Here is a 20,571-nt window from a genome sequence, read left to right on the forward strand (position 1 = left end):
AGGGTTTGCATAGGGCACCTAATATCCTTGCATCAGCTATGAGTTCTGGGGGGGGGAGGAGTCAGTTTTTAAAGTTTGTATCACTGAAATGAGATGGGCCTGGGACAGACAATGAATGAACCGGGGGGAGCAGCAAAAAAAGCTAGCACCAGCCCTGCCAGGGCCTCCCTCCTTGTTAATGTAAAACATTGCAACTTGATTGTCCATCTGGACCTGGTCACCTTTGTTGGCCAACCAATCTCTGCCTTCAGAGGACACTAAACCACCTTTAGTCTCAAGAAGTTTATCTGATGAAACTTCTCCTGAGCAGACCAAAGAAAGTGAGTGCAGAGCCCCTCTTCATGAGTTAGCCAGCCCAGGTTGGGCGCTTCTGTGGTAAGGACAATATGGACTGGAAGACTTTAAAAGTGTTTGCTTCTGGTCAGACTGGAATTCTCTCTCCATCAGGACAGGGAGTCCTTGAGCAGCTGCATCATGCAGTTGCAATCTGTTAAGATTTGCGGCCTGCAGGTCAGCTCCACGAGCCATTGTACTTACCCCTGACACCACCACAACTGTGCAGGCCCCAGTCTATGATGCGGTCTGAACGCCACCAGCATGGTATCATCATCTTCCTCCTCACTGAGGCCCCATAGGTGCACATGCGTGCCACACAGTCACACTTAGGGCCGAGGCGGGAAAGTTTCCGCTATGTCCCTTTGATGATGTCACAGGATCCTGGTATAAAAGGCTCCCCAGAATACTGCCTTGATTCCTCAGCAACAGGCCCCTTGATGTACCTTAGTCATCAATGCATGTTGCTTCTGTGTTCCTGTCTTCATCCAGTTTTTTCTCTCCAACTTTGCCCTGTCCAGCCTTCCTTATCCAGCCATCTTGTCCAGTCTCTTTTGAATGCCTTTGTCTCCCCTTGGCATGACTTTCCAGATTTTGACCTCTTGCCTGGATCTCACCACAATTACCTGCCGCTTGGACCTGACCATGATTGCCGGCTACCTGAACTTGATCATCCTTGTCTGCTGCCTGCTCTGACCTTGGCCTGTCTCTAACTCCGTTAGTCTTCTACCTGCCTTGACCCTGACGAGCCATTGGACTCGTTATTGCCACTGCCCTAGGGACCTGCCTAAGACCTGCCGGCTGCCAGAACCCAAGGGCTCAACCTGCAGAGGAGTTGGCTGGTATAGATGAAGCGCCAGTCTGTCCTGCTACAGGGTGCGTTTGCCAGCTGTCTGCATAGGCTTCATAGGTTTGCCTACTAGACTGTGTCAATCTTCGCCATAGCACAAAGCACTCACACTCACGCCACCCTTCACAAAGTCCCAAAGATTCTGAGTGATCTGAGGGTCATAAAACATTCCATAATGGTTGAGACCAAGGGTCCATCAAGCCCAGCATCCTGTCTCCAACAGTGGCCAATCCAGGGTATAAGTACCTGGCAATTACCCAAACACCAAGAAGATACTTCACGCATATCCAGCATAGCTCTCTGCTTCAACGGCAGGGGAGAAGAAAAACTGATACTTCACGCATATCCAGCATAGCTCCCTGCTTCAACAGCAGGGGAGAAGAAAAACTGATACTTCACGCATATCCAGCATGGCTCTCTGCTTCAACGGCAGGGGAGAAGAAAAACTGATACTTCACGCATATCCAGCATAGCTCTCTGCTTCAACGGCAGGGGAGAAGAAAAACTGATACTTCACGCATATCCAGCATAGCTCTCTGCTTCAACAGCAGGGGAGAAGAAAAAAGGATTCGCACTCACAAAGCGGGGAGTAGCTGGCTTGTTACGGCGGTTACTACCCCAAACCAAATAAGCCTGATACTTCACTTTCAATGCATATCCTGCTTCAACGGCAGGGGAGAAGAAAAACTGATACTTCACGCATATCCAGCATGGCTCTCTGCTTCAACAGCATGGGAGAAGAAAAACTGATACTTCACGCATATCCAGCATGGCTCTCTGCTTCAACGGCAGGTGAGATGAAAAACTGATACTACAAGCATATCCAGCATAGCTCCCTGCTTCAACGGCAGGGGAGAAGAAAAACAACCAATAAGGGCTGAATGGCACGGTCTGGGTAAAGCAGATGGGCATGGGTGTAGCTTGCTTATTGCGGCGGTTACTTCCCCTACTTCCCCTACTACCCATAACTACGGCAAGAAGAATGCCTCAAATCTTTCAAGCGGAAGCTCAAGACCTGGCTCTTTGCAAAAGCATACACTTAATTTTTCACTATACCTCACCACTGTTCCCACTCTCCACACTCCTCCCCTGTTTCCCATTCTACCGCCCCACTCTCCCCTCCCTTTTCTCCGCCACCTTCTTTTCTTTCTCTCTGCCCCCCTCTTTCCTTGCTCTCCTCCCTTCTCTTCCCCATCTTATCTCCTAGCCTGATTAAAATTAACCTCATAGTTTTCTTTCTTTTGTACATATGTATATAATTGCAATTCTTGTATATAATTTTATTGCAAAACTTCCCATATTATTGTTCCCCCCTCTCGTTAATGCCTTGTTATCATGTTTTTTACTGTTCAATGTAAAGCGCCATGCCGTGCGTTTGTTTTTGCGTTACAATGTGAACCGATATGATATCCTGGATGAATGTCGGTATATAAAAATTTTAAATAAATAAATAAATAACTAATCAAGCTTGATATTTCACTTGGTTGCAGCTCCATCACTGCTCTCTACATTAATGGTGGGGGTGGAAGGGAAATAGAACCAAAGAGCTAAGAGAAACAGATAAGTATGAGAAAAAAATGTGAAGCTTGCTGGGCAGACTGGATGGGCCGTTTGGTCTTCTTCTGCCATCATTTCTATGTTTCTATATGTTATGTTAGATCCCATGCTACTGATGCTAGTAATAGCAGTGGCTATTTTCTAATGGGCTGATACAGTAAAAGTGCGCACAATTCTGTATTCAAATGAGGGCCCGCGGCAAAAAGAGGCGCTAGGGACTCTCAAACCCGCTGACAGCCACGGGGTTCGGAAACCGGACGCCGGCAAAATTGAGCTTCTGGTTTTCAGCCCGCGAGCAGATTTCAATTTTTTTTTTTTTCTTTTAACTTTTGGGACCTCCGACTTAATATCGCCATGATATTAAGTCGGAGGGTGCACAGAAAAGCAGTTTTTACTGCTTTTCTGTGCACTTTCCCGGTGTCCGTAGAAATTAACGCCTACCTTTGGGTAGACGCTAATTTCTGAAAGTAAAATGTGCGGCTTGGCTGCACATTTTGCTTTCTGAATCGCGCGGGAATACCTAATAGGGCCATCAACATGCATTTGCATGTTGTGGGCGCTATTAGGTTCGGGGGGGTTGGACGCGCGTTTACTGAATAAGGGGTAAAGCCAGCGCGTCGAAAACGCGCGTCCAGTCGCAGGTTAACAGTGCACTCCACTAACTGGTCTGTAGTTTCCCGGGTCACCCCTGGAGCCCTTTTTAAATATTGGGGTTACATTTGCTATCCTCCAGTCTTCAGGTACAATGGATGATTTTAATGATAGGTTACAAATTTTTACTAATAGATCTGAAATTTCATTTTTTAGTTCCTTCAGAACTCTGGGGTGTATACCATCCGGTCCAGGTGATTTACTACTCTTCAGTTTGTCAATCAAGCCTTCCACATCTTCTAGGTTTGATGTAATTGCATTCTTACATGCTTGTTTCTGTTATAATGTAAACCGAAATGATATGTAACTTCGCTACATGAATTTCGGTATATAAAAATGTTAAATAAATAAATAAATAGGTTTACCGTGATTTGGTTCAGTCCATCTGAATCATTACCCATGAAAACCTTCTCCGGAATGGGTATCTTACCAACATCCTCTTCAGTAAACACCAAAGCAAAGAAATTGTTTAATCTTTCTCTAAGTGCCCCTTGTCCAGTGTATGCACAATTTTCTCATGCATATTTATTATGGATATCCTGAAAACTAGGCTTGTTTGTGGTTCTTGAGGACCGGAGTTGGTAAACCCTGATGTTCACTTAGATTAACTGAAACATACAATTTGACCAGGCAACTGTATGTATAACTTATAAGGGATATGAATATCTCAGAGTATTAATAATGCACACATCAAATATTTTTCAATGAAAAAACAGTGTAGAACATAACATCTTGATGAGGAGTCTCAGGAGTAACAATTATTTCAATACAGCTGTGGCCAAAACAGTAACAGAATTCAAGATGAAAAGGTGATAAGAAAAGCCTGAGTGCAGATCAGCTCTGTGATGCTGCATCAAGAATGGGCAGAACAGACAGACTGCAATCCCTTAACTGTTGTCATTTCCTGTGTTTCCAGAGAGCAGGGAAAGAGATGAAAATTGCAAGGTGGAAGGGAGAGAAGAAGAAAGGCTGGAACAGAGGATGAGAGAAGGATAGAGGAAGATGATAGGGAGGAAACAATATGGAAATAGAGGGTACGGGAGGGTCAGAGAAAGTGGAAGCAGAGGGCGGGGAAGAGGAAAGGGAGATGGAAGAGGAGGACAGGAGGAAGGTGGAAGCAGAAGGCAAAAAAAGGGAGGGAGAGAGATAGAAGGGGGAAGCAACAGACCTGGATGATTTGGTGCACATTTGGGTACACGTCACAGGGCCGGCTGGCTTCCAGCAGACTGAGAGGAAATTGAGTGCAGCAATTACTGCCTGTGACTGTGTGATCCATGCCAGCTCCAGAGGGGGGAAATTCTGTCTCCATGCTACTGCCAGAAAGGAATAACACACAATTAAAGACATTTCTACACAGCATACTAGACTTGTTTTACCCAAAGGTAAGCGTTAATTTCTCTCGGCACCGGGAAAGTGCACAGAAAAGCAGTAAAAACTGCTTTTCTGTACACCCTCTGACTTAATATCATGGCGATATTAAGTCGGAGGTCCCAAAAGTTAAAAATACAAAAAATAAAAATTTTAAATCGGCCCGCAGCTCACAGGTTGAAAACCGGATGCTCAATTTTGCTGGCATCCGGTTTCCAAATCCGTGCCTGTCAGCGGGTTTGAGAACAGACGCGGGAAAATGGAGCGTCGGCTGTGAAACCCGCTGGCAGCCGCCGCTCCTGTCCAAAAAGAGGCGCTAGGTTTAAAGAACACATCACATTTTGTAATTCAGACAGACCCACCAGAAAGCAATACCTAGCAACTCTACATAGCCCATTAACTAAACTCACCAAGCTCTGCTCCACCAAAGCCGGGCCCACCCTCTGGAATAAGCTACCTTCCTCCCTTCGCCAAGAATCGTGCCCTAAGAAATTTAAACAGAACCTTAAGACCTGGCTATTCATTCAAGCAGGCTTACACCTAATGGCTCACCTCCACCTCTCCTCTCCACTTCCCCCCGCCTCACCTTCCGACACCACCCTATCTATGCCCCCTGCAGCATAAGCTCTTTCTCCATAGTATTCCTCTGTTACATCTTTATATCTCCGCTAACCCTTATAACCTCCTCTGTACTCTAACATCCGCCCTCTGCCTCAATACACCTACTGTAACATAACCTCTACCGTAAAATAACCTCTACCGTAACATAACCTCCACCGTAACATAACCTCCACCGTAACATAACCTCTACCGCAATATAACCTCTTGTGTAACATAACCTCTACTGCAACATAACCTCTTCCCTAACATAACCTCTACTGCAACATAACCTCCACCCTAACATAACCTCCACCCTAACATAACCTCCACCCTAACATAACCTCTTCCGTAACATAACCTCTTCCGTAACATAACCTCTACTGCAACATAACCTCTTCCCTAACATAACCTCTACTGCAACATAACCTCTTCCCTAACATAACCTCTACTGCAACATAACCTCCACTGCAACATAACCTCTTCCGTAACATAACCTCTTCCGTAACATAACCTCTTCCGTAACATAACCTCTACTGCAACATAACCTCTACTGCAACATAACCTCTTCCCTAACATAACCTCTTCCCTAACATAACCTCTACCGTAACATAACCTCTTCCGTAACATAACCTCTTCCGTAACATAACCTCTACCGCAATATAACCTCTTCCCTAACATAACCTCTTCCCTAACATAACCTCTTCCGTAACATAACCTCTTCCGTAACATAACCTCTACTGCAACATAACCTCTACTGCAACATAACCTCTACTGCAACAAGCTCTCTCCTGCATTTTTCATGGTAACCATCTTTGTAATTAATTACCTATATCAAAACATTTAATTGTTAATTGTATACACTTGTGAATAGTTGATGCCAGGATATCTTGCACAAAAATGTTGAAAGCCCTTGCTTACGACTTAGCTCTTTTTTCAGGCACAGCTACTGCAAATGCCCGCTCCCCAGTTTCTGCCAGGCATGCCATACGAACAGATGGAACATCTAGGAGACCTCTTTGGAGGGTTGAAAATCCAAAGCATAGAATTAGCCCAGGGCAATGAAGCTAGGCTCAGCAGCTTATGTAGCAGCAATGCATTTTATTCTTTAGTTGTCAGATCACTAGGAGCCAGTGTAAGTCAGCGAGAACAGGGGTAATATGTTCTTGAATTCCTCGCCCTGAAATTAGCCTAGCAACAGCATTCTGCAGCACTAAGTGTGAGCAGATTATATTCTAGTAGCCCAATATATACAGAGTTGCAGTAGTCAAGAAGAGGCAAAATTGGAGCTCTGATGGACCAAGCAAACATTTCAAGCCACATAAAGGAAAATTAGTTTCTTACCTGATAATTTTCGTTCCTGTAGTACCAAGGATCAGTCCAGGACACCTGGGTTGTGACCCCGCACCAGTAGATGGAGACAGATTAAAACTTGTGGGCGGAGCTACATATGCTCCTGTGCCAGTCACAGCCCCTCAGTCATACGTAATGTCAAAGTAGACAAAAAATAGAACAACCAAACTAAATAACTAACCTTAACAGGGAGCCATTCAAGGACCCCCAACCGGAACAGAACCCCAAAACGAGGGAACGAAGCAATAACCGGAATAGTTAACAAAGAAATGAGCGGACTCTCCGTTTCTTCAGAACAGTACGGGCGGGATCCTGGACTGATCCTTGGTACTACAGGAACGAAAATTATCAGGTAAGAAACTAATTTTCCTTTCCCTGTACGTACCAGGATCAGTCCAGGACACCTGGGATGTACCAGAGCTAAATTACCGAGGGTGGGAAGCAGAGAGTCCCGCTCGGAGTACCCTCTCTCCAAAACCCCCAGAATTCGCAGCCTGAACATCCAACCGATAGTGTCTAATGAAGGTATGTAAGGACTTCCAGGTAGCTGCTCTACAAATCTCTTGAGGCGAAACCTGAGAAGATTCCGCCCAAGACGCAGCATGAGCTCTTGTCGAATGAGCCCTGAGACCGTTCGGGATAGGCTTCCCTCGTAACACGTACGCTGAGCCGATGGCCTCTTTAAGCCACCGTGCGATTGTCGTCCTGGAAGCCGGGCCTCCTTTCTTTGGGCCCGAGAATAGAACAAAGAGATGATCCGACACCCGGAAAGGGTTAGTGACTTCTAGATAACGGAGGAGAACCCTCCGCACATCCAACTTCCGCAATTCTTTCCATTGCGGGTCGGAATATTCAGCACCTGCGAAAGCAGGAAGCTCAATAGACTGGTTCAAATGAAACGGTGACACCACTTTTGGCAAAAAAGACGGAACCGTCCGCAGGGAAACTCCCGTATCTGAAATCCGCAGGAATGGCTCCCGACAAGACAAAGCCTGTAATTCCGAGACTCTCCGAGCCGAGGTAATCGCAACCAGGAAAACGGTCTTTAAAGTAAGATCCTTAAGAGTAGACCGTTTTAAGGGTTCGAACGGAGCCGAAGACAAAGAAGAAAGGACCCAATTAAGATTCCAGGAGGAACATGGATGATGTAGTGGTGGACGAAGATGTTTAGCCCCCCGAAGAAAACGAGAGACATCGGGATGCAGGGCCAGAGAGGAACCGCGAACCTTACCCCGCAAACAACCAATCGCCGCCACCTGTACACGAAGGGTACTACAAGAAAGCCCTTTGGCTAGACCGGCCTGAAGAAAAGCCAGAATATCAGAGACGGACGCGGAAATGGGATCTAGCCCTCGGCTGATACACCACTCCTCAAAAACTACCCAGACACGTACATAAGCCAAGGACGTAGACTGCTTTCTGGACCGCAGTAACGTGGCTACCACCGCATCTGAATAGCCTTTTTTCTTTAGACGTTGCCTCTCAAAAGCCATGCCGCGAGACAGAAGTGATCCGCATCCTCCAAACAAACGGGGCCCTGACGAAGGAGCCCCGGAAACCCCTGTAGCCGAAGGGGAGCATCCACCGACAGCTGAACGAGATCCGCAAACCAAGGGCGCCGTGGCCACTCCGGCGCTACCATGATCACGTTGGACGGGTGCAACTCTATGCGCCTTAAGATCTTGCCTATCATTGGCCACGGAGGGAATACGTACAACAACACGTTGGTTGGCCAAGGAAGAACCAGCGCATCGACGCCCTCGGCTCCTCGCTCCCGACGTCGACTGTAAAACCGAGGAGCCTTCGCGTTGTGCCACGTGGCCATCAGGTCCATGTGGGGCAGCCCCCACCGATCGCAAATGAGATGAAAGGCATCTTCCGTCAGCTCCCATTCTCCGGGGTCGAGGTGGTGTCGACTGAGAAAGTCCGCCTGAACATTGTCGACCCCGGCTATGTGAGACGCTGCTATGGAGTTGAGATGGCGCTCTGCCCAACTCATCAGGAGCTTTGCCTCTTCCGCCACAAGTGGACTTCTTGTCCCCCCTTGGCGATTGATGTATGATACTGTTGTTGCATTGTCTGACAACACACGGACCGCCTTCCCTTGGACCAACGGGAGGAAGGCTTGCAGAGCCAGGCGAACCGCTCTGGTTTCCAGACGGTTGATGGACCACTGCGACTGGACGGAGGACCATCGGCTTTTTTTTTTTTTTTTTTAAATCAAACCTGCCGCTGTCCAGGGTCCTGGGGCTCCTGCTCCTGTTGGGGGTGAGTGAACCGGGCTCCCCGGTGTCACCCCAACGCTGCTGCTTTGGCAGTTCGGGTCCTCGACCCTCAGCAGCGGCCTCAACCAGGGGGGGATGGTCCTCTCAGAACCTTCCCACCCCCCTGGGAGGCAGGACGGACAGCTTCTTTTAAACTAATTCTAACCAAAATTAGAATCAAAAAATTTACCTTAGAAACAAACTGAGCTTAAAATTACTAAAAGAACTAAAATAACCCTGACTAAACTAAATATCAGTCCTCAGGGCACCCAGAGGCTGTGACTACACCTGCACCACCTACTGGAGACAGAGTAAGACTGAGGGGCTGTGACTGGCACAGGAGCATATGTAGCTCCGCCCACAAGTTTTAATCTGTCTCCATCTACTGGTGCGGGGTCACAACCCAGGTGTCCTGGACTGATCCTGGTACGTACAGGGAACATGTGTAACTTAGAAGAGTCTGCCTTGATGTGATACTGAAAAGTCAACTTTGCTTCAATAAGCACCTCACATAAGAATCGAATGTTAGGGTCAATGGACAACATCAGAGAGAAAGGATGGAAACTTTGCATGATGAAACTAGCTCCTGTCTTTGCTAGATTTAAAGCAATATAGTTGACTACTACAGGGCTTATTATTCTAGGTCCCTATGACCATAATATCCAAACCTGTTCCTCTCCACACCCCTCTCACCAGGGCTCTTCTCATACCTTGAGTCGGAAAGCAGAGGGCCTCTCTGCCTGGCATTTGCATCATCCTCTTTATCCAGGTTACCAATGTGGAACGTGGCAGTTTTGGTTTGTGGGCCATGGGAATGGCTCTCACGGAAGGTGCGAATGTGGTCGCACAGTGTCTGTAAGAAGGCGGTGATATCTATTTCCTGCAGCTGCTCCTCACAATAATCCATGGCTGTGAGCAGGTCCTGGGAAGAAATATCCTGGAATTGTTGCAGGCTCTTGAACAGGGCTGAGTAAAGAGGACAACCATTGAGAGGGGGAGGGAAAAGGAGAATGATAGCAAAAACCATGGAAGTAATCAAGAAAAAAGGAGTCATTCAGGGCGACAGTGTGAAGGACAAGGAGAAAAGAGAATAAAAAAAAAAGAGAGAAGCAATAGGAATATAGAATGTTAAGAAAAAGAAGCAAGAAGAAAGAAAATAGTGAAGAAAAATGAGTCAAGTAAAAGGAGATGGATGGAGTTAGAGACAAGAAAGGTGAGTAAAGAGAAACAAAAAATAAAAATATGGTTAAATTTAAACAGGACCTAGAAGGCAGTCTCACTATTCTATCAGTTCTTCCATTTATTTATCTGACCATATCCTCCACTTCTCCCCACTATCCTGCTCAGGAGTTTACCTTTATTCATCACACCTGCGATCGCTTCCTCTCTTCACACCACATTCCCTTTCTCTAATGCTACCCAGATTCTCAGGGATACCTTTTATTGCTTTATTTCATTTCATTACATATATCTGGCACCCACCTATCTTTCAAAAACTCAAGGAAAGGTAACAACAACAAAATGTTGAGATTACTTACCTGATAATCTCGTTTTCCTTAGTGTAGACAGATGGACTCAGAACGAATGGGTATAGTGTGCTCGTGCTAGCAGTTGGAGACGGATCTGACGTCAGCACGGGGTATATACCCCCACAGGAAGCGTAGCAACTCAGTAATCTTCCTTGCAAAAGCTGTTATGGATGTGTGTACTGACGCTCAGTGAAAAGTGAAACAGGATTCCCCTGACCGATTGATAGTAGCTGGAGACCGCCAGCATTCCCAACCGGAAGGCGTTGACACCTGGTAGAGTGTACGCTCTTATGGAAATAGATGACATGGCTTACCTTGAATCGGTGAAACCCATGTACACAGGCAGCTGGGCGGGATGCTGAGTCCATCTGTCTACACTAAGGAAAACGAGATTATCAGGTAAGTAATCTCAACATTTCCTAGCGTGTAGCCAGATGGACTCAGAACAAGTGGGATGTACAAAAGCTTTACTCCCAGCCTGGGTGGGAGGCTGCCTGAGGACCGTGTAGGACTGCCCTCGCAAACGCTGTGTCCTCCCTGGCCTGGACATCCAGACGGTAGAATCTGGAGAAGGTATGGAGGGAGGACCACGTCGCCGCTTTACAGATTTCCGCAGGCGACAGCATCCTGGATTCTGCCCAAGATGTCGCTTGTGCTCTGGTAGAATGAGCCTTGACTTGTAGAGGCGGAGACTTCCCGGCCTCTACGTAAGCTGCTCTGATAACTTCTTTAATCCAGCGGGTGATAGTGGGCCGAGAGGCCGCTTCCCCTTGTCGTTTCCCACTGTGCAGGACGAACAGATGGTCCGTCCTTCGTACTTCTTGTGTCATTTCCAGATATCTGGGCAGCAGTCTGCCTATGTCGAGATGGCGTAGCAAACGCCCTTCTTCAGATTTCTTCAAACCTGCCGTGGTAGGCAAGGATATAGTCTGATTAAGGTGAAACTGTGAAACCACTTTAGGTAAAAAGGAGGGAACCGTGCGAAGATGGATAGCCTCTGGAGTGATTCTCAGAAAGGGATCACAGCAGGACAGGGCTTGTAGCTCAGAGACGCGACGTGCTGAACAGACCGCCAATAAGAACACCATCTTCAAGGTTAAAGAACGGAGAGACAGGCCCCGAAGGGGTCTGAAGGTGGATCCCGCAAGGAAATCCAAAACAAGGTTAAGGTTCCACAAAGGCACTGGCCACTTCAGTGGCGGACGAATGTGCTTGACCCCTTTCAGGAAGCGAGAAACATCTGGATGCGTGGCAATGATCTTGCCATCCCTCCTGGGACCATAGCAAGACAGTGCAGCCACCTGAACTTTGATGGAGCTGAGGGAGAGACCCTTCTGAAGCCCATCTTGCAGGAAATTCAACACAATAGGGATTGTGGTCACATGTGGATTGGTGCCATGAGTGTCGCACCATGCTTCAAATATTCTCCAGATCCTTACGTAGGTGAGGGATGTGGAAAACTTGCGAGCTCGGAGGAGTGTATCTATCACGGGCTCCGAGTAACCTCTTTTCTTCAGTCTAGCCCTCTCAATGGCCAGTCCGTAAGAGAGAATTGAGTCGGATCCTCGTGGAGTATGGGACCTTGACGTAGAAGGTCCCGAAGAGGAGGCAGGGGAAGGGGCTCCCCTGCCAGTAGTCTTCTCATGTCCGCGTACCAGGGTCTTCTTGGCCAGTCTGGTGCCACTAGAAGAACTAGGCCCCGGTGTCTCTGAATCTTGTGGATGATGGCGCCCAGCAGAGGCCACGGAGGAAAGGCGTATAGCAGAGTCGTCCCTGTTGCGATTCGGCCACCGGACGGAGGACTTAAACCTCCGGGGGATCACGGAAATCACCCCGGGAAACTCAACTGGGGGAGGGACCTTAGGGTATCACCGCAGGAGTGCGGGGCTCGATGGTGCTGTAGAAGTTTTAGTAAAAAGAAAGTAGATTTGGAAACATGCTCAGCGAGCATGCAGGCTCTCCAAATTGCTTTGGAGACGGAAATTACTAAGTTGCTACGCTTCCTGTGGGGGTATATATTTATTTATTTATTTATTTATTTAACACTTTTAATATACCGACCTTCGTGGAACACATCAGGCAGGTTTACAAAAAACTTAGGCAGGCAGAAAATACAATGAACACGGAGGGGGAGGAAAGGGAGCAGGCGAGAGCAGGGAGTAACGGGGGGTAGGAGCGAGGGCAGCTGGAAAGGATAGGGCAGCAGAACGAAATGAAATAGGAACTCTAATTGAACGAAGAAGTAACAAAGACAAAATATCGCAAGATAGTTTACAGCATTTACAAGAGTTCTTTACGTAGGGAAGGGAAGGGAGGGGAAGGGGCTGGGGGAAACTGGGAGGGTAAGTGGCAGGGGGAGGGACAAGGGAGGGTGGGGGGAGGTGAGAAGAGGGGAGGGGTCAACTGAAGAGGGGGATTGGCTAAATTCCCACCAATCCTGTATCTATAGATGGTGGTCATATCCAATCAAGATCAATGTTGGATTCTATGGACCTGAATATGCAATGAAGTTTCAAATAGAGAAAGAGACTCAGAACTATACAGACTGTGGATTTTTTGCCCCAGAATTTACAGATTTACAGCTTCCTTGTCAATAGACTTAATTGTTGCAGTTCATTGCACCTGTGAACTAGGTCATCTTGACCCTTTTATTTCTTTGCCTCATTCCTTCTTGTTCCTTTGATATCCCTCTTACATGTAACTATTTTTCACTTTCTCAATTTAAGTTATTATGCCCCTTGTTACTTGTAAACAGATGTGATATGCATATGAATGTCGGTATATAAAAAGTTCTAAATAAATAAATAAATAGCTAGCATGCCCAAGGCTGCTTTCTTACTTTCTTATGTTGTTACTTGTAAACAGATGTGATATGCATATGAATGTCGGTATATAAAAAGTTCTAAATAAATAAATAAATGACTAGCATGCTCAAGGCTGCTTTCTTATGTTCTTATGTTGTTACTTGTAAACAGATGTGATATGCATATGAATGTCGTATATAAAAAGTTCTAAATAAATAAATAAATAGCTAGCATGCCCAAGGCTGCTTTCTTACTTTCTTATGTTGTTACTTGTAAACAGATGTGATATGCATATGAATGTTGGTATATAAAAAGTTCTAAATAAATAAATAAATAACTAGCATGCCCAAGGCTGCTTTCTTACTTTCTTATGTTGTTACTTGTAAACAGATGTGATATGCATATGAATGTCGTATATAAAAAGTTCTAAATAAATAAATAAATAGCTAGCATGCCCAAGGCTGCTTTCTTACTTTCTTATGTTGTTACTTGTAAACAGATGTGATATGCATATGAATGTCGTATATAAAAAGTTCTAAATAAATAAATAAATAGCTAGCATGCCCAAGGCTGCTTTCTTACTTTCTTATGTTGTTACTTGTAAACAGATATGATATGCATATGAATGTCGTATATAAAAAGTTCTAAATAAATAAATAAATAGCTAGCATGCCCAAGGCTGCTTTCTTACTTTCTTATGTTGTTACTTGTAAACAGATATGATATGCATATGAATGTCGTATATAAAAAGTTCTAAATAAATAAATAAATAGCTAGCATGCCCAAGGCTGCTTTCTTACTTTCTTATGTTGTTACTTGTAAACAGATGTGATATGCATATGAATGTCGGTATATAAAAAGTTCTAAATAAATAAATAAATGACTAGCATGCTCAAGGCTGCTTTCTTATGTTCTTATGTTGTTACTTGTAAACAGATGTGATATGCATATGAATGTCGTATATAAAAAGTTCTAAATAAATAAATAAATAGCTAGCATGCCCAAGGCTGCTTTCTTACTTTCTTATGTTGTTACTTGTAAACAGATGTGATATGCATATGAATGTTGGTATATAAAAAGTTCTAAATAAATAAATAAATAGCTAGCATGCCCAAGGCTGCTTTCTTACTTTCTTATGTTGTTACTTGTAAACAGATGTGATATGCATATGAATGTCGTATATAAAAAGTTCTAAATAAATAAATAAATAGCTAGCATGCCCAAGGCTGCTTTCTTACTTTCTTATGTTGTTACTTGTAAACAGATGTGATATGCATATGAATGTTGGTATATAAAAAGTTCTAAATAAATAAATAAATAGCTAGCATGCCCAAGGATGCTTTCTTATGTTGTTACTTGTAAACAGATGTGATATGCATATGAATGTTGGTATATAAAAAGTTCTAAATAAATAAATAAATAGCTAGCATGCCCAAGGCTGCTTTCTTACTTTCTTATGTTGTTACTTGTAAACAGATGTGATATGCATATGAATGTCGTATATAAAAAGTTCTAAATAAATAAATAAATAGCTAGCATGCCCAAGGCTGCTTTCTTACTTTCTTATGTTGTTACTTGTAAACAGATGTGATATGCATATGAATGTTGGTATATAAAAAGTTCTAAATAAATAAATAAATGACTAGCATGCCCAAGGCTGCTTTCTTACTTTCTTATGTTGTTACTTGTAAACAGATATGATATGCATATGAATGTCGGTATATAAAAAGTTCTAAATAAATAAATAACTAGCATGCCCAAGGCTGCTTTCTTACGTTCTTATGTTGTTACTTGTAAACAGATGTGATATGCATATGAATGTTGGTATATAAAAAGTTCTAAATAAATAAATAAATAACTAGCATGCCTGCGGCTGCTTTCTTATGTTGTTACTTGTAAACAGATGTGATATGCATATGAATGTCGGTATATAAAAAGCTCTAAATCTGGTGGGTCTGTCTGGGATACGGAATTTGAGGTGTTCGTTGAACTACCGCATGTTTTGGCTGTGGAGGGATTTATGGATGATGGTGAGGGACTTGTATAGTATCCTAGATGTGATAGGCAGCCAGTGCAGATGTTGGAGTATAGGGGTGATATGCTCCTTTCTGTGTGTATTAGTAAGGATATGGGTAGCAGCATTTTGTAACATCTGTAGAGGTTGTATAGCATTTTTGGGAAGGCCAAGGAGGATGGCATTGCAGTAGTCAACTTTGGACAGTATGGTGGCTTGGAGAATTGTGCGAAAGACATTGAGATGTAGCAGGGGTTTGAGGTTTTTTTTAACGTATGAAGTTTGAAGGAGCCGTCTTTGAGGGTGGCATTTATGAACTTTTTAAGATTATATTGATTGTCCAGTGTGACGCCAAGGCTGCGTACATGATGGGAAAAGGTGAAGGAGGCTAGAGGTGTGATGGGCTGTGGTAGGTTAGAATTGATATTGCAGGGTGAGATGGCTAAAAGTTCAGTTCTAGAGGTGTTGATAGCAAGGTAGTTATCTGAAAGCAGGGTGCAGATAGAGGTGAGGGCTGATTCCCAGGTCTTTATGGCATTAGGCAAAGTGTCGGTTATGGGTATGAGGATCTGTTCATCATCCGCATATATGAAATGTGGGAGGCCAAGATTAATCAGGAGATGGCAGAGGGGAAAGGAGGTATATATTGAACAAGGTGGATGATAGTGAAGAACCTTGTGGGATGCCTCGTGTCAAGTTAAATGGCTTAGATTCAGTGTTCCCAATTTTTACTCTATATTGTCTGTTGCTAAGGTATGAATGCAACCAGCGGAGGGCGATGCAGAGATGCCAATTTCTTCAAGTCGTGTTATTAGGATGCTATGGTTGACAGTGTCGAATGCGGAGGATATATCCAAAAGGGCAAGTATATAAGATTGGCCTTTGTCTAGGGCTTTCAGGATGTGGTCCGAAAGGGTGATGAGGAGTGTTTTGATACTATGGTCTTTTCGGAAGCCATATTGGGAGGGGGAAAGGATTTGATGTTCATCTAAGTAATCCATAAGTTGATGATTAATTTTTTTTTCTAGTATTTTTTATATAAATGGAAGATTGGAGATGGGGCATAAGTTGGTGGGATCAGAAGGGTCGAGGGCAGTTTTTTTTTTAGAATGGGTTTTATGATGGCTTGTTTAAGTTGGTTTGGGACTGTGCCTGGGGAGATGGATCTATTGATGATGTTGGCTAAGGGTTTTGAGATGATGTTGGGGATGGTGAGGAGGGTTTTGGTAGGAATAGTATCCTAAGAGTGCACAACGGGTTTGATTTTCTTCAGGATGGATTCTATTTTGATCGATGAGGTGTTTTCGAATGAATTAAGAGTGGCGTTGGTGTTAGTTGCTTGAGTATTGGAGGGCAAGGGAATAGTGGTTCTACTGTTATTTACTTGGAATTTCGAGGGTGTGGGGGGAGAAGGGAAGCGAGTCATAATTTTTTGTATTTTATTGTGGAAATAAAGAGCAAGGTTCTCACAATTGGCTTTGTTATCCATGTCAGGGGTGGGATTGGGGGGGGGGGGGTTGTTAAATTTGATACATATTCAAAGACGGTACGAGCATTGTATTGTAATTGGTGAATTCTTTGGGAGTAAAAGTTTCTTTTGGTTTTGTCTCTTGTAGGTATGGAGGTAGGATTTGAATTTTGCCTGTTGGGCAGTCTAACAGTACTGACAATATTATCCTACTCATCTCTTCTAATCCCCCAATTCTATAATCTCTACAGTACTGACAATATCCTAACTCATCTCTTCTAATCCCCCCAATTCTATAATCTAACACAGGGGTCGGGAACCTTTTTGGCTGAGAGAGCCATGAACGCCACATATTTTAAAATGTAATTCCATGAGAGCCATACTAACCACAACCCCCCACCCTCCTGACTCCCCCAAGACCTACCAAATTAATTTACTACAACCCCCTACTCTCCTGACGCCCCCAAGACCTGCCAAATTAATATACTATAACCCCCCATCCTCCTAACCCCCCCCCCCAAGACCTGCCAAAAGTCCGTGGTGATCCAGCGGGGGATCCAGGGCTCGCAGACAAATCTTTAATAAAAAAGAAAAAATCTAACAAAACCCCCCACCCTCCTGACGCCCCCCAAGACCTCCAAAATTAATTTACAACCCCCCACCCTCCTGACGCCCCCCAAGACTTCCAAAATTAATTTACTACAACCCCCACCCTCCTGACCCCCCCAAGACTGCCAAAAGTCCCTGGTGGTCCAGCGGGGGTCCGGGAGCGATCTCCTGGACTTGGGCTGTCGGCTGCCAGTAGTCAAATGGCGCCGACGGCCCTTTGCCCTCACTATGTCACTGGGGTCGACCAATGGCGGCGGTAGCCCCTGTGACAAAGTTAGGGCAAAGGGCCGTCAATGCCATTTTGATTACTGGCAGCCGACGGCCCTTTGCCCATAAGAACATAAGAAATTGCCATGCTGGGTCAGACCAAGGGTCCATCAAGCCCAGCATCCTGTTTCCAATAGAGGTCAAAACCAGGCCACAAGAACCTGGCAATTACCCAAACACTAAGAAGATCCCATGCTACTGATGCAATTAATAGCAGTGGCTATTCCCTAAGTAAAATTGATTAATAGCCATTAATGGACTTCTCCTCCAAGAACTTATCCAAACCTTTTTTGAACCCAGCTACACTAACTGCATTAACCACATCCTCTGGCAACAATTTCCAGAGCTTTATTGTGCGTTGAGTGAAAAAGAATTTTCTCTGATTAGTCTTAAATGTGCTACTTGCTAACTTCATGGAATGCCCCCTAGTCCTTCTATTATTCAAAGTGAAAATAACCGAGTCACATCTACTCGTTCAAGACCTCTCATGATCTTAAAGACCTCTATCATATCCCCCCTCAGCCGTCTCTTCTCCAAGCTGTACAGCCCTAATCTCTTCAGCCTTTCCTCATAGGGAAGCTGTTCCATCCCCTTTATCATTTTGGTTGCCCTTCTCTGTACCTTCTCCATCGCAACTATGTCACAGGAGCTACCGCCGCCATTGGTCGACTCCAGTGACATAGTGAGGGCAAAGGGCCGTCGGCGCCATTTTGACTACTGGCAGCTGACAGCCCAAGTCCAGGAGATGGCTCCCGGACCGCTCCTGGACCCCCGCTGGACCACCAGGGACTTTTGGCAGGTCTTGGGGGGGTCAGGAGGGTGGGGGTTGTAGTAAATTAATTTTGGAGGTCTTGGGGGGCGTCAGGAGGGTGGGAGATTTTGTTAGATTTTTACTTTTTTATTAAAGATTTGTCTGCGAGCCAGATGCAGCCATCAAAAGAGCCATATCTGGCTCCCGAGCCATAGGTTCCTGACCCCTGATCTAACAGTACTGACAATAATATCCTACTCATCTCTTCTAATCCCCCCGATTCTATAATCTAACAGTACTGACAATAATATCCTACTCATCTCTTCTAATCCCCCCGATTCTATAATCTAACAGTACTGACAATAATATCCTACTCATCTCTTCTAATCCCCCCGATTCTATAATCTAACAGTACTGACAATAATATCCTACTCATCTCTTCTAATCCCCCCGATTCTATAATCTCTAACAGTATTGACAATAATATCCTATGCATCTCTTCTAACTCCTCCCAAATCCATAATCTCTAACAGGGCACAGACAGCAATACCTTATTGATTCTTTCCAATACCCTGATCCCATAACACGGCATCAAGACTAATAACGTACTCACATGTTCAAAACCCGTATCACAGGGAGGTCGATATGCAAAAAAACCGGAACTCCTAAATTTAGGGATCTAAAACCTAAAACTCTAATTTTTGGCCTGCTATTCATTTACTTAGATTTAGGATCCAAAGTTAGGTTTCTAGCACTGTAAAATCAGTGCTAAATGCTATAATTTCTGCCTGCCCTGACTCTGCCCCAGAACCATTCACTTTTTAGGTTCCTAAATTTAGAAATATAGCTCTAGTAAATTTATAAGAGAACCAACTGCAGTCCTCTCTTTCAAATGTAGGCACTTGATCCCTTTGAAAGTGGAATGCATAACTTCTACATTACAGGTCATGTTCACATAAAGTACTTTTCACAAGTCACAATCATATAAAATACTTCTCACAATGCACTCATAATAGTCATGACAAGTACCTCGCACATAGCACTGATGATAATGCTCTTGTAGCAGTGTGCAATAATTTGCTAGCTCCTTCTGCTTAAGATCCATCCATGAAACAGCAGGGGGACGTTCAAGAGTTTGGGACCTACAAAAGAATGCAAAAGCCATTTCATGAATTATCCACTGGTAGAACAGCTGCACCTGTATCTTATAAGCATTCACCTAAAACAGATTTCTGATCATTACCTGATTCGTCCATGGGGAATAATTTTCTCACCTTCCACTGAAAAAGGAAATGCCAGTACGGCACAGACTATCCTCCAAACAATCTATGGGATCTATGTCTTAAGTAAATAATTCTAGTTGTTTGTCAGACCTGACTGAATTTTTCTAAACCTTGTTGCTTGTGGAATCTGTGTATTCAGTTAGAAAGGTTGTTTGTGAAAGCTGTTTCAAGTCTTTCCTTTCCTCCTTAATGCTTACCCACCCCAGACTCAAACCTTATTACGTAGACAACTGAATCATTAAAGTATTGGAAACATGTTCAGAGTGGCCTCATACAAGTATTAAATTGATTGACACTAAGTTTCAAAGAAATAATTGGTCCATTTTATAAACTATAAGGGGGCTTGGGATAAGTGTATATAATAGTATCAATTAGTGCCTTACATAAGCAATGGAGAAATTATTTACCTGATAATTTCGTTTTCCTTAGTGTAGACAGATGGACTCAGGTTATGTGCTCTTCTGCTAGCAGATGGGAGCTGAGTCAGATTGCAAAGCTGACATCACCCTAGACATACCCCCTGCAGTGACCTCAGCTCTTCAGTATTCTCTTCGAATAGCCATTGTGGATATATATTTGCTTAACTAACTTGATTAAAACTGATTAACTTGATTGAACTGATTCAACTGATTTAAAAAACTGGAGACCGTCAGTGCACTCAACCAATTAACGCCGACACTGGTCTACTGCGGGGGTGTCTTGAACTAGATGTAGGCAACGGCTTACCCGTATTTGCTTAATCTTGAGGTTTGCTTCCCGAGGTTCTCCTTCTCTGGGGCAGCCGTGGGCGGGATGCTGAGTCCATCTGTCTACACTAAGGAAAACGAAATTATCAGGTAAGTAATTTCTCCATTTCCTAGCGTGTAGCCAGAT

The 20,571-nt window shown here is 44.4% G+C and overlaps 1 protein-coding gene across 4 annotated transcripts in view; it reads right to left on the reverse strand.

The window, feature by feature from the left end:
* The window catches only part of SZT2 (SZT2 subunit of KICSTOR complex), a 446,100-nt gene that overhangs the window by 287,153 nt on the left and 138,376 nt on the right, over positions 1–20,571 (reverse strand). For 3 of the 4 annotated variants that reach the window (XM_029618789.1, XM_029618790.1, XM_029618787.1), the window contains exons 27-29: positions 19,445–19,557; positions 9,684–9,939; positions 4,560–4,704 (exon numbers count right to left, since the gene is read on the reverse strand). In XM_029618789.1, the coding sequence (XP_029474649.1) occupies positions 4,560–4,704; positions 9,684–9,939; positions 19,445–19,557 (514 nt within the window). The remainder of the gene's footprint in view (positions 1–4,559; positions 4,705–9,683; positions 9,940–19,444; positions 19,558–20,571) is intronic. The other variant, XM_029618788.1, reaches the window with a different exon arrangement.

The sequence above is a fragment of the Rhinatrema bivittatum genome, chromosome 10 (assembly GCF_901001135.1).
Source record: "Rhinatrema bivittatum chromosome 10, aRhiBiv1.1, whole genome shotgun sequence".
In the NCBI taxonomy this organism is placed as follows: Eukaryota; Metazoa; Chordata; class Amphibia; order Gymnophiona; family Rhinatrematidae; genus Rhinatrema; species Rhinatrema bivittatum.